At 52.6% G+C, this 14,194-nt stretch overlaps 2 protein-coding genes across 2 annotated transcripts in view; one reads left to right on the plus strand and one right to left on the minus strand.

Annotated features, from left to right (window-relative positions):
- The first annotated feature begins 334 nt into the window (after positions 1-334).
- On the plus strand, positions 335-5,266 carry HTR6 (5-hydroxytryptamine receptor 6). The gene is made up of 3 exons (XM_036396145.2): positions 335-1,914; positions 3,426-3,584; positions 3,827-5,266. The coding sequence occupies exons 1-3, from the start codon at positions 1,189-1,191 to the stop codon at positions 4,217-4,219; spliced, it is 1,278 nt and encodes a 425-aa protein (XP_036252038.1). The 5' UTR covers positions 335-1,188; the 3' UTR covers positions 4,220-5,266.
- Positions 5,267-7,026: 1,760 nt separating this feature from the next.
- The window catches only part of TMCO4 (transmembrane and coiled-coil domains 4), a 37,493-nt gene continuing 30,325 nt past the window's right edge, over positions 7,027-14,194 (minus strand). The window contains exon 13 of the mRNA XM_036396144.2: positions 7,027-7,740. Coding sequence (XP_036252037.2) covers positions 7,408-7,740 — 333 coding nt within the window. The 3' untranslated portion in view covers positions 7,027-7,407. The remainder of the gene's footprint in view (positions 7,741-14,194) is intronic.

Raw genomic sequence — 14,194 nt, forward strand, 5'->3', positions numbered from 1 at the left:
TGCTGCCTGAGGGCTCTTGTGGGCAGCTGTTTGTTGCTTTTTTATTTGACTTTGCAAAATTTTGCTTTTTATCGCCCAATGTGGAGGGTGGAGCCTGGAACTCGAGCTGCCAGCTGGGTTTGGCCACTGACCTGCTGGCCCAGGTGCCTCCAGCCAGGGCTGCAGCGCTGGCACAGATGGCAGGGATGGCAGAGCACGGGGCTGTCTCTTTAAGGCAGGAACGGGAACTCTCTGGCTGCCACTTTGTGGAGTTTAGCCCAGATCCCCGTTTTCATTAGTGCTTCCATTTCATCTCCTCCTCTCCCCCCCAGCCCCACCTCCTCGATCGGCATTTCTGCATCCTTTGTGTGCATCCACAGCAGCAGGTGAAAGTCGGGCTGGCACCTGCACACACCCACTCCCACCCCTCCCTGTGGGCTGGACGCTCCTCTGCCGCGGCAGAGATCCCTTCCATACTCCGGATCTTCCTCCTCCCGGGCGGGCTCGGCTGGAAGCATCCCGGTCCTCCTCTCCTGAGGCTGCTCTGCCGCTCCTGGCGGCTCCGGCTGCAGCGGCTGCAGCAGCGGAGGAGCTCCGGGACCCTGGGGACAGAGCTCTGCAGGGAGCCCAACACAGCTGCGGGGCGGCGGCTGAGCCTCGGGGGGCCGGAGCATCCCCAGCATTTGGAGCATCCTGGAGTCCAGAGCATCCCCAGCGTCCAGGGTACCCTGGGTACAGAGCAGCCCTGGCATCTGGGATATCCTGGGGTGCAGAGCATCCCCAGCATCTGAAGTGCAGAGCATCCAGAGCATCTCTGTGTTGTATTATTCCTTGGTCCGGTGCATCCAGAGCATCAGGGTATCCAGAGCATCCTGCCATCCCTGGCACCTTGGTTTCCCTGCCTTCCAGCTCGTCCCCAGCGTCCAGAAGCAGCATCCAGGGACACCCCAGAGCAGGGGGATTTACAGGAACTGCTGTGAGTAATGGGGAGGAAACCTTGCTGATCGGCTCCTGGGAACGTCACCCTGCCCTGAGTGCCAGTGAGGAGAGACAGTGGGGGAAGAGAGGGAGAGGAGGAGGAGAGGAGAAGGGAGGACAGACACAGAGCGGAGAGATGATCCTCGTTCCCCAGCCTTGGTGATGATCACGTAGCACGGGCCACGCTGGAGAAGGTGCCCAGCCCAGAGCCAGCCCTGCCCCCGGCTCCTGATGGAGGGGGACCTGGGGGCCCCCAATGCCAGCGTGCTGGGGGAGCACTCCCTGCTCGTGGGCAGCAGCTGGGTGGCCGCCTTCCTCTGCTTCATCATCCTGCTGACCACGGCGGGCAACTTCCTCCTCATCCTCCTCATCGTCACCCAGCGCTCCCTCCGCAACACCTCCAACTACTTCCTGGTGTCCCTGTTCATGTCAGACCTGATGGTGGGGCTGGTGGTGATGCCCCCGGCCATGCTCAACCAGCTCTACGGCCGCTGGGTGCTGCGGGGGGACTTCTGCTCCCTCTGGGCCTCCTTCGACGTCATGTGCTGCAGCGCCTCCATCCTCAACCTGTGCCTCATCAGCCTGGACCGGTACCTGCTCATCACGTCCCCGCTGCGGTACAAGCTGCGCATGACGTCCTGCAGGGCGCTGGCGCTCGTCCTGGCCGCCTGGACCTTGGCGGCGCTGGCCTCCTTCCTGCCCATCAAGATGGGGTGGCACGAGCTGGAGTTCCAGGTGCGGCCCCTGAACGTCACGGGCCGGGGGGACGAGGAGCAGTGCCGGCTGCTGGTCAGCCTGCCCTACGCCCTGGTGGCCTCCTGCCTCACCTTCTTCCTGCCCTCCGCCGCCATCTCCTTCACCTACTGCCGCATCCTGCTGGCGGCGCGCAAGCAGGCCGTGCAGGTGGCCTCCCTGGCCTCCAACGTGGCCACCACCGCCGACGAGGCCACGCCACAGGTAAGGAGCCCACAGGGACGTGACGCCTCTGGCGGACCCCACAATTTGGGTGCCTGGGCTGTTTCTGCCTCCTGGATGGCCTCGGGACTGGAGCCAGCTTTGACAACTGCAGGGAGGGAGATTTTGGGCAACATCCACCTCCCTGACATCCTCTGAGGTGCCCCGTGCCTTGTCCCAGCAATGGAGAGCTCTGAAGCTGCTCATGAGCACAGAAACAGCGTGAGCAGAAGCAGAGAAATAAATAAGATTCAGGTAAAAATGTTCAGCAGTGCAAAATAAACACAGTTTCCCCCCTCTCTTGACTGGCGTCATCCCCGAGGGGTTTAATCTTATCTGACTTTCCACTCATAAATCTTGGCCGTGGTGGGTGTGAGACATACGGGGGAGAAGGATTTTAACTAATAGCAAATGCCAGATTCCCGAGAGCACCTTATTTTGAACAGAAGCTTCTATTTTTGTTACCTGCTCTATAACAGGAGCTGCCAAAGCCCTCCTCGTGTGCTCGCCGGTGGAACCAGAGTGTGTGGGTTTTATAACAAAAACGTGGCTGCACTTGTTTGTATTTCTCCAGGAGAAGGTAATTGCCACTAAATCTAACAGCCTTAATTCCCTGTAATAGGCTTTATTGACCTCATATCCTACAGGGAAAAGGCAAACTTAATTGCCTTTAAATACCTTGATTGAGTTTATTCTCTCCAAGAGCAGAGCCAGAATCCGGCCAGCTCTCCCACAAGTGATAAGCTGGACCAGACTGTCAAAAAGAAAAGGAGAATTAAAGAATAAACACACAATATCATAAAGTGTTTATTTCCTCGCAGGATGCCAGGTTTTTGGACTCCACAGAATCAGGGGATGTTCAGGGCTTTGCTGTGCCATGCAAGAGCAGCATCCATCCCCCTGTCTTTCAGCTGAGGCCCAAAAGGTTCCTTGAAGACCCAAATTGGCTGAGGAACAAGGTGTCAACCAGGGAACCCTCAGATTCATCTTTTAACCTTTTTCATCTTCATCTAATTTTAGAGATTTTTGTTCTCTTTTTGGGCTGGAAGCTGAGTTGCAACTGGGCATAATTTAATTACAGGGGAGGGCTGAGATAATCACTTAATTTTAGATTGCAGGAGGGGACAGAGGGCTGGGTTATGGTGTTTGGAGGCTGAAATGTTTTATGTCCTCCTTTTAAAACCATAATTAGTTTGCTGCTGTAATCAGCAGCTGGAGCTGCCTGTTTAGGGTATGGACTGAGCTGGGTTTTTCTCCAAAGAGCAGCCTAATGACAAACACGCTATTTTACAGTAAATAAAATCATACCCTCAGTGCTGAGGGTTTCTGTTGCTTTCCCCTTCCTAATTTGTGCCTCAGGGCTCGTAGTGTGTGCCCAGCTCCTGCCCCTCGAAGAAGGGAATTACTGGCAGGGGTTTTTGCAGGATCTGGAGCACCAAATGCCACTTTCCTTGAGCAGAGGGCAGTGCTGGTGCCAGGGAGAGCTGCCCACCACTGCCTGTCTCTGGCTGCAGGTCCCATGCGCCCCGAGCCAGCCCCTGGCCGGCAGCGAGAGCAGGAGGTTCACCAACAAGCACAGCAAGAAGGCTCTGAAGGCCAGCCTGACCCTGGGCATCCTCCTGGGCATGTTCTTTGTGGCTTGGCTGCCCTTCTTCATCACCAATGTAGCTCAGGTAAGAGCCTGTGGGGGCTTGATGTTGGGTTTCCAGAAGTTCTCCCTTTGGAATCCAGCTGGGTTCAATTGGAGGCACCAGAAGGTCTTGCTGGACCTCCGGGACCAAGGATGCAATTCCCCAGGGAGGAACAGCAAGGAAAAAACTCTTCAAAAGGGATTTGAAGGTTTCCTTTGAAAGGGGAAACCCCTCTGGGTTGGGGCTGAGGTGGGAGGCTGCTGATCCCTGCTGTGTCCCCCCAGGCAGTTTGTGACTGTGTCCCGGCCGGATTCTTCGATGTGCTCACCTGGCTGGGCTACTGCAACAGCACCATGAACCCCATCATCTACCCGCTCTTCATGAGGGACTTCAAGAGGGCCATGGGCAAATTCCTGCCCTGCTGCCGGCGCTCGGCGGAGCCCCGGCCCAGCGCCATCTCCCTGTCCATGAGGAACTCCAACAGCGGGGCCCGCGCTGCCACCTCCCTCAAGAACGTGCTCACCCTGCAGGCTGAGACCGACTCCATGGACTCCGGGGCCCCGGGCAGTGAGCCCAGGCTGCTCCCGGTGCCGCGGGGCCCTGGCGCTCGCTCCGTCAGCCTCTGGGACACAGAGCCCCCGGGCACGGAGCTGCAGCTCGGCACCCCCGTGGCCTGAGCGGGCACACACAGCTCTGGGTGCTAGGAAGGATCCCTGGGGCCCAACACAAACCCTCTGGGAGCTGATTTGCCACGAGCCATCTCCCCAGATCCCTGTTCCAGCACACGGTGCAGCTCATGGAGGGGATGGTGGCCCTGGCACTACCACAAGGAGGATCAAACCCTGCAAAGCCAGGTGTGGCTGCTGAATTAATCTGCTTTGTCTCTCTCTTTTGTCCCTCCTGTGCTCACCATCACCATCCTCTAACCCTTCCTGTGGCCTTTCCATCTCTGGTGAGTCTGAACCTCGGATTCCAGACTCTGTGTCTCCCTAACCTCAAGCCAAGTCTTGGCTTTGCACACACAGAGCTCAGCAGATCTCCTCCAAGTGCACTGGGGGAAGTGGTGGAAAAACGTCCTGTGGCTCATGGGCAAGAGGTCTGGAGCTGCTTCAACAGGAACACTGAGGTTTGGGGCTGCTTCAGCCCATGAACATCACATCTTCCTGGAGCTGGGGCTGGATCTCCACCCTGGAGCTGGGGCTGGATCTCCACCCTGGAGCTGGGGCTGGATCTCCTCCCTGGAGCTGGGGCTGGATCTCCTCCCTGGAGCTGGGTCTGTCTCAGGTTGCTGTCACACAGTGCACTCCAGCTCAGCGGCCCCGCCGTGGTTTGTCACGCAGAGCTGCACTGTGGGGGCTGAGCTTGGTGCAGAAGGTCCAACACTGATTTCTGGATGTTCAGTGGGGGTGTGGGGTGTGACTCACGGTGGCTCCATGCGTGTCTCGCAGTAGCAATGGGATCAGCTCCTCCCACAGGATCCCCCCATCCCACAGTGCCCACTCCTGGCACACGACCATCTCGCTTCCCTCTGACAATCCATCACGTCCTTGATGGTGCAGTTAGAAATTACACTTTTTCCCCTCCTTCAGATAAGAATCTAAAGGAAAATTGTATTTTAAATGACAATGCCAGCCTCCTCCCCAGAGCCATAAGCAGAGGGAACACTGAGTAAATGTGACAAGTGGGTGCTTCAAAAAGTCAATAAAAGAAATTATTTTAGTAAATTCTTTCTCAAGTGCCTTTGGGCTGGAAGTTGGCTGCTGTGCCCTCCCTGGACCCTTCACTCCAAGTCTTCTGCCTAATTCCAAGACTCTTCTCCTGGAACCTCCTGATACCCAAATGGACACAGCATCCCTGGATACAGGATGCTGGAAGAAGCAGCCACATGCCAGGCCACTTTCAGTTTTCTTTCCATGTTGCCCACGGATGTTCCCGAAATGAACTGGAGTTTGTATGACCAACCCAGCATTTCTTTGCCACAGATCCCTTGGGAGCCAGGGATGAGTGACCAGGACACGCCAAGGGCCAAGCACAGGCTCAAACCTCAAACTGTTCAATGCATTTTGCCACAGATGGAGCTTGGGGCTGGTGTTGAGCACCCAGATCAAGATGTGCATCTTCCCATAATGGTTTCACATGAATACAAGCTTGGACTACAACCCGAGTTAAAAAGGAGCAGAAAAAGGTACTGTGAAGTCTGGAAGTTTGTTAGGTACCAAATCAGCCTTGGGAGACGGACAGAAAGAGAGGGAGAGTCACCTCTTCAAGCCAAATGTTCAAAAGCAATAATTCCTTCCTGTCTCATGCAGGCAGTTCAGTGTAATTAGGTGTTTGCTTGTGGACAAAGCCTCGGATGAGCAGAGGAATCCCATCCCAACCCTGCAGCACCAACAGCAGCTGTCTGAACAGCCCCATCCCTGTGGGATCCCACAGCCAGTCCCTCCTGTCTCTGCAGCAAGGCACCCCTCCAGGCAGAGCTGGCAGGTCTGAGCCCCCTGGGATGCTGGATTTAGGGACAGGAATTGCCAGGCACTGCATCCAAACCACGGTGCTTTGCTGGGTCACAGCATCACCCCCAAACCCAGCCACGTCTGACTCCATGAGGAACGATCTGCAGGTAAGGTTTGCAGGAAGCTGGGAATGGGAGGGGGATTAACATGGCTGTTGGGTCAGTGGGGAGGAGGAGGGGGAGAAACCTGTGTGAACCAAAACTGGAAGGTACAATCCCAGTATTTTCCCTCTCATGAGTCAACAGGAGTCCCCAGATGGAGGTGGGAGAGTTTGAACCCTCCCTAGTGGCAAAGCATAAAACCCCAGAGGGGGGTTACCCTCCTGCCACACTCCTGCCTGATGCACTTGCCTGGGCTCAGCAGCAAAACTGGCCAGAAAAGGGGCTTTTATGGAAGATGTGGATCATTCTCACAAGGCTCTGGAGCTGTGCTGGCAGGGAATGTAGGGCCTGGGTTCTTCCCTCTGCTCTGAGACTGGGGATGAAGAGAGTGGAGCCAACTCACTTTTATGGAAGGAGGCAGAAATCAAACAGACCCATGTTTATCCTGTGCCAAGTATTGGTTTTGTTCTAAGCCAATTAAAAATATGTCTGGATGGAGCTTTTAAGGCTGGAGATGTCTGTGGGACAGAAAAGGAAAGTCTCAGTGGGTTGCTGGCTTGGAGAATCCAGAATTTCATAAACCATCCAAAACCCCTTGGTCTTCCTGCTGCTTACCCCCAGGGTCCCAAACATGTTTCTAACAGGAATAGGGCCTCCAACACCCACCAACCTCAGCCTGGAGACAGGGAAACCATCTTGGAGATGGGAAAGTGCCCGAGCCCTGGCAGTGAACCTGCAGCAGGCAGGGAAGGAAGCCTGGCAGCCTGAGCCTTTCCCCTCCTGGTCAGCAGAGCTGGAGAGCAGATCCAGATCTGTCCAGAGTGGGGCAGGTAGAGCCTGGAACACATCTGAGATCCTCAAACCAGACTCATCTCCAGTGGAAAATGGTTTTAATTTCCTAATAATGAACCCTTCTCTGTGAAATGTTTAAAATCCCCTCAGAGCCACCTGCTTTCCCCAGTCACAGCAGGGACACGGTGCCGAGGGGTGCAGCTGCTTCCTGCAAGGATTTGGATGGGATCTGTCGGATTCCTTGGAGCAGTGCAGACTCCGGCAGGAATGTGCCCTCTCTCGCCTCGGGGAGGTGCCGTGGGCGGCTGCTCCAAGTGCTTTGATCCGGTGCCGTGCCAGGGCCACACTTTTCTCCGGAGGGGCTGGAAACTGCAGCTGCAGCTCCGCCAGCTCCATCCTCTGGGAATCCCCGAGCCACGGATGTGCTGACAGCGGTTTTTGTGCTGGCTGAGCAGCTCTGCCCTAATTTGCTCCCTTCCCCGCTGCCTGGTCCTTGCTGTCTGTGCTGTGTGAGCAGTCTGGGCAGGGAGGAGAGGGTTCTCCCAGGGCAGAGCTGGAGGAATTCTGTCGGTGAGCACAGCCAGCTGGGAGAGCCTCACTCCCAGCCTCATCCTCCTCCTTCCTGGTGTCTTCCTCTCCCTGAGCCTCGCTGCCAGCTGCCCGCTGGGATTTCTTGGCTTGAGGGGAAAAAAGACTGCCACTGCCCCTCTCTTCCAGCTGGCAGTCCTTGGTTTTAATGCCCACAGCTTTTAGGATCGTGTCCATCTGCTTCATGTAGTCCAGGTGGCCCTTGACCTGCAGGGAACAAGGATCCTGTGAGGGGGAACCCACAGGAACCCAGCTCAGCCAAATCCTTCATCCCAACAGCCACCACCACCGAGAGACTTGGGTTTGGCTCTGACAGATGGAAAGAATGAGGTTGGAAAAAATCACAGAATCATGGAATTGTTAAGTTTGGAAAAGATGTTTACGGCCATCAAGTCCATCAGGCTGAGGCCACCACTAACCCATGTCCTGAAGTGCCACATTCACGTGTTTTTCGAACATTTCCAGGAGTGGTGGAATCACCACTGGGTAAGTGTCCATTGACCAGCCTGAAGTGGCTGCAGTGTTTGGGGCACTCTGGTGCTGGATGACTTTTCCTCTGAGAGGTTTAAAAGCCTGGGCCTGGCTGAGTTCCACCCCCCAAATCCCGGGTGCCAGGAGGGTAAAGGAGGAGCTCTGCTGTGGGGAGAGACACCCAGGCAGGAGAGTTCTCTTAGTTCAGTTGCCTGCTCTTGCAAAAGGTGTCCTCCAGGTGCCTCAGCTCCCTCGTAAAAGCCAAGATTATCTTATTTAAATTAAAACAGAGTCATTAAAGCTCACACAACTCCCAAGCTGAGATTCTCAGCTAGGAGCTGCACCGATCCATCCTGCCCTGCATAAAACTGGGAGCCCAGGAGTTATGGGTTCATATACCAATTAAAGGTCAATGGTATGTGTAAAAACCCAGGCAGTTTTATTGTAAAATGAATTCCACGACAAGATAACCCCTTCTGAGAAGGATACTGGAAAGTTTCCTTCCAGTCAGGGCACAGGAGGAGAGGAAATCTCCTCTGCATGTGATTGTTCTTGATGCTAAAGGCCACGTGGCTGGAGAGGCTGAAATTCCTTCTCCATTCCAGGTGTCCCAAGCACTGATGTACCAACAGCATCCCCAGATACTTCAGCCTCTCTGGTAAATCCAATTTTTAGCAGTTTAAACCTTCCTGACCCAGCCAGAGATCTGTCTTGGCCTTTTATTTTTCCAAGCCTTACTGGTAACTAGGGAATTTCCACCGCAGGGAATACCCATAACCTCAGTCCAGGATTCCTGCTTCTCAGACACAGGGATGACACCTCCAGGAAGGGATGATGATGGTAAGAGCTTTTCACAGAGCTCTGTACAGACCCCAGCCCTGGGCCCTCTGCTCATCTCCTGCTTGCTCCTGCCTGGTGCCAGAGCAATCCTTCAGCTGCCCCATCCCTGGCAGTGCCCAAGGCCAGGTTGGACAGGGCTTGGAGCAACCTGGGATCGTGGAAGGTGTCCCTGCCCATGGCAGGGGGTGGCACTGGATGGGTTTTAAGGTCCCTCCCAATGCAAGCCACTGTGGGATTCAGGGCTGTGTCAGCACCAGGGTTCCCAGCACACCTCTCCCAAAGCTAAAGACAACCTTTTCCCCACAGATCCAACCCCCAACCCCCTGAGCTGTTTGTGTGAAGCAGCTTTGGAAGGGCACATTTGGCTGCACTGAGGGCTTGGAGCAAACGGAAGGATTTAATCAGCAGATCAGGAATACAAATATGTGACTTGAATCAGTCCAGATGGCTCAACAGGCTCTGGATGTTTTGAACAGATTAGTTAATTAAAATAATTAACCATGGAAGGGCTGGGAGCTGTGGACATTGTCCCCTGGAAAAGTACAACCCTTTTACTTCTCACTCAGGGGGGCTGTAGGAAGGAATGAGCATGGCCTTGGGCAAAGTGGGCAGAGACAGGAAGGAATTGGAGTTACTGAGAGCAGGGGCTGAAGGCTCTTGGTTTGCTGCATTCAGAACCTCTCCAGTCACACCACTTGCCTGCCCTGCCTTGGGAATGATCAGCCTGCTGTTACTGAGTCATTAGTCAGAGAGAACAAATTTCCTCTGCCACCCTAAGGACTGATTTTCATTACTCCTCAGTATCCAGCAGCTTCCACTAAAACAACAGGGAATTCCTCTTCCCTGAGCACCATGATCCCTGAGAGATGCTGGGTATGAGCCATTCTGAGGAGCTCATGCAGCTGAAGGAAAAGCTGAGACCTCGTGAGAGTCTGTCCCTCTTGCAGCTCTGCTCAATCTCTTCCAAGGAAACTCACAGCTGTCTCTAGGATAGCAGAGGAGAGGATTCCATAAAGCTGGACCAGAGTAACCCCTGAGAAGTGTAGAAGGAGGGAGGACTCTTCTCTGCTGCACTGAGCCACCAGCAAAAGAACAGCAAACAAATTGCCTTGCCTCTTTAAAGGCATCCTGGTGGGAAACTCCAGCAATTCCAGCTCACTAAAGCCTGTTTTCATCTTCAATCTGAAAGCCTGAATTCCTCTGCTGGGCTGGTGGTGCTGGAGATGGGAGGGGAACACCTACAACATTGTCAATAAAAACTTAAAAGGCAAATAAAGAACTATATTTATATTGGTCAGGACAAAGTGCAGGAGGAATTTAGGACAAAAGGAAGTGTGCTTGCACCAGAGCAAATACATTTTTGCTTGTTTTGAGGAAAGCAGTGGGGTGAATTTATTGGGATTGTTTAGGTGACTTGCCCCAGACATATTTGGTTGATTGATCCCAGTCAGCCATTTGACTTTATGGTTGCTTTGACTCACTGGGAGCCACGAGGCAGCTGCCTCTGGCACTGCTGCTGCAGGACTCCAGTGCCACACTGGGGATCTCCAGAGGACAGAGCTGATGGCTTTGCCCAAGGGGATCCATCAGCCAGTCAGCTCAGCATGTTTGGAAAGGTTTTCAAGTGCAAATCCACCCCAAAGTATCAAAAAAGTCCCTGAGAACAATCAGCTGTGATGATTAAACTGCCAGGGCAGTGTTGTTGTTGGATACAGAGGATTAAGAATCCTGGTTTCTCTCTGGTTTGACTGCCAGGAACCCAGCATGTCCTGGAGTGGGTGCTGCCAAGGGAAGGGCAGAGGAAGGACAAGGAGAAAGGAGACATTGCCCGGGATCCTGGAACACCATTGACTCAGGCACAGGCAGGACTCAGTCACAACACTGATATCACAACCCTGGTACCACAACACTGATATCACAACCCTGGTACCACAACACTGATATCACAACCCGGGTATCACAACACTGGTATCACAACACTGATGTCACAACACTGGTATCACAACACTGATGTCATAACAATGATGTCACAGGGACAAGCTCAGTACAGCAAGATAACACTTCATTGCTCACTCCAGAGTCAAGAACCTTCAGATCCCTGTCCAGTGTCCTTCAATAAAAGCTCCTCCACCCATTCCAAGCAGCCAAGACAGGAGTGCACATGGCTCCAAATGCTCTGCAGGGCTATGGAACTGCCAGAGCTCAGCTGAGTGTGCCTCACCCCTCAGCTCCCTGTGGGCAGGGCAGCTCAGCTGGGCCTTCCTCCTGCTCCCCCTCACCAAAGCCCCCTGGATTCACAGGGAATCACTATGGAGGCAGGCAGTGTGCTGGGGAATGCACAGGTTACTCATACACCCAAGAATTTCACTGCTTTGATGTGGTTTAAGCCCATCAAGGTCCACAGCAAAAAACCCCCTTAAGTTCAAACACCTCTGCAGAGCTTGGTTATTTCAGCAGGAGCAGCAACAACCTTGGAGGGGATCCTTCAGGACTCCCTTTTGGCTAGTACTGTCTGTTTTCATAGCAAATGGCATTTTATGGGGGCTGAAGGAGTTCCTGGAGTGAGCTGAAGGTTCTGGAGCTCAGTGGATAATCACAGCTCACCTCCCAGGAGCCCTCACCTGCCCTGGGTGTCACTCAGAGTGAAACCAAAGGGCACAGCCAGCTCAGCCTCTCAGGTATTGCTATTTTTCACTCTCCCTTTCCCAAAGCTGCAGTGAAGGGGATGTCCAGGACAAGCACTGGAGTCCAGCCCTGCTCTGAACTGAGCTGCCAGGTCTGGGAGCTGATGGTGCAGAAGGGAAGAAGCTCAGATGTCCCTGATGCTTTCCAAAAACTCCTCAGTTCTGGATGCTGCCTCAGAACCCACACAGCCCAAATGGTGGCACAGGCTGATGGATTGCAGGGCTCCCAAGCTCTGCCAGGCTCTCCCTCAAGCTCCAGTCAGCTGTGCCAAGCTGGGAGGCTCCTCTGGTCACAGATATTCCCACATGTCACTGAAAGTCTTAATTGTGACTCTGGCCACATCCTGCATGACAAAGGGCATCCACAGAATCCCAGAGTGGTTTGGGCTGCAAGGGACCTTGAAGATCCTCCAATTCCACCCCTGCCATGGCAGGGACACCTCCCACTGTCCCAGGCTGCTCCCAGCCCCATCCAGCCTGGCCTTGGGCACTGCCAGGGAGCCAGGGGCAGCCACAGCTGCTCTGGGCACCCTGTGCCAGGGCCTGCCCACCCTCACAGGAAGGATTCCTTCCCAATATCCCACCTAACCCTGCCCTCTGGCAGTGGAAGCCATTCCCTGTGTCCTGTCCCTCCATCTCTTGTCCCCAGTCCCTTTCCAGCTTTCCTGGAGCCCCTTTAGGCTCTGGAAAGAGCTCTGAGGTCTCCCTGGAGCCTTCTCTTCTCCAGGCTGAACAATCCCCATTCTCAGCCTGGCAGAAAATGTCCTGGGTTTCCCCACAGTTTTCTGATAGCTCATGGCAAAGCCCTGATACTGCCTGGGCAGAGGAGCTGGAAAATCCAGAGACAGCAGGAAACAGAAACCATTCAACATACCCTGACACAGGCTGTGCTGAATGAAGTTAGAATAGGAATAAAATTCTTCTGTTTGGATCCTCAGGAAACAATGTCAAAGTGAGGACAGTGAATACACCCAATAATTCAGAAGCTACAATTTAAATGGATTTATTAAAAAATTGATTCAATTCACCAATTGAATTTGGCACCTGCAGCAATGGTGCATCCTGGGCACCAGCAGTCCTTGAGAAACCAATAAAAATATATTTGAGGAAAATTTGATAGAGCTGAATTTATTTTGGAAATCCTGACAATGCCATTTGCATTATTCTTCTTTAATGTTTCTATTTCTGCTCTGCCAAATTGAGGGAATAAAGAATTATTCTGCTGAGGCTCAGAGGCTTTGCTTTCACATCATCCCTTGGCACAATCACAGTCCTTGTGGACAGAATAAGCCACTCAATTCTTATTTTTCTTCTCATTTCAAAACTCACTTGACTGGTAAAAGTTCTCCTTTCATTGCAGTGATATTTTTTGAGCCAGACTGTAATTTTTCCCTGCAATCATCTTTCAGCCACAACAGATTGATCCAGTCATTGTCACTTCTGGGGTGGTAATTGAGGGATGTTCCCCTCAGACACCCTCAGGCAATTCTACACCAAGGCAAGAGTTTTTTCCAAGAGTTTTTTCCATCAAACTTTGATATGTTTTGTGATCAATGTTGAAAATTCTGAGGAATCATTGGCTTTTGCTGGATTCATCCATTGCTGAAAATCTCTGCCAGCTTTATGCTCAATTTACTTTCAGCAATTCCAAGAGGAAGATGGAGAAGAGTAAAATACAGAATATAACAAGAAAACCCAGGAAGCAAATGGAGGAATCAAGTTCTGAAGGTCTAAGGGACAAATGAAGAGCAGCTGTACATTGATGACAACAGGCAGCACAAAACTGGGAATTAATATTCTGAATTAGTAAAAGATCCTTGAAAGAATTTTAAGGGGAACTGTGCCTTCAGAAATGTCCCTCTGTTGCCAGTAATGCACTCCAAGCCAGCCCCCTGAAGGCAACAGCTCTTCCATTGATTTTTCAGCTGTTTGTGGAGCTGCTGTTGACTATTTTTTGTTGATGCTTTTCCCAACAACTGCCACTCATTTATAAGGTAGCTACAATTAAATACTCATTTTTTGGTGCTAATCCAAGTGGAAATTATTTAAATTCAATGGTTTAAAGAGTGTTTTAAAAGACCCAGTATAAACAGTGCATATAATTATCACTGGGAAATAATTTGGACATAATGTCTTGGGCCATGCAGGACAAGAGATCCCAAAAATAAAGACTGGATTGATACACTGAATTGGAGTGTTCCTAGCAAGAGCTTTGGGGATCCAGGTGTCTGCTACTAGAAACCACAGCAGGCCACTAGTGACCCAAAATACTGAACATATTGATCACACCAGGATTATGGAAAATTCTTCAGGACTCCACACAAGAACACTGAGATGAGGTTTGGTGTCCACAACCAGAGGGATGCATCAGGACCAGCCTGAAGCAGAGGGTGACTCCTGCAACACCCAAAGGGGCTGTCACCCTTCCTCTCCCCATCTTGCTCCAGGAATACACAAGATTTGGCAGCTCAAACATTACCATCTCTGCTGCTTTCAAACCAGGTTCTCAGCCCAACCCCACAAAACAAGGTCTGAGATTAACTAAAGGAATTTTTGCTGATTTTGGGGACAATGATCTGTTCTGACTCATCTCTCATAAGCTGATGGCAATAATGTGTCTGGGCAAGAAGTCTTGGGCATTTGGAAAATTCAAGAGCTGTGGAGCA

Source organism: Molothrus ater, chromosome 23 (assembly GCF_012460135.2).
Source record: "Molothrus ater isolate BHLD 08-10-18 breed brown headed cowbird chromosome 23, BPBGC_Mater_1.1, whole genome shotgun sequence".
Lineage (NCBI taxonomy): Eukaryota > Metazoa > Chordata > Aves > Passeriformes > Icteridae > Molothrus > Molothrus ater.

What these genes read in the sequence shown, in the direction of transcription:
- HTR6 (XM_036396145.2), top strand. Translation starts at nt 1,189, where the DNA reads ATGGAGGGGGACCTGGGGGCCCCCAATGCCAGCGTGCTGGGGGAGCAC. An exon ending in CCGACGAGGCCACGCCACAG is followed by an intron (nt 1,915 to 3,425) that starts GTAAGGAGCCCA and finishes CTCTGGCTGCAG; the next exon opens with GTCCCATGCGCCCCGAGCCA. An exon ending in TCATCACCAATGTAGCTCAG is followed by an intron (nt 3,585 to 3,826) that starts GTAAGAGCCTGT and finishes GTGTCCCCCCAG; the next exon opens with GCAGTTTGTGACTGTGTCCC.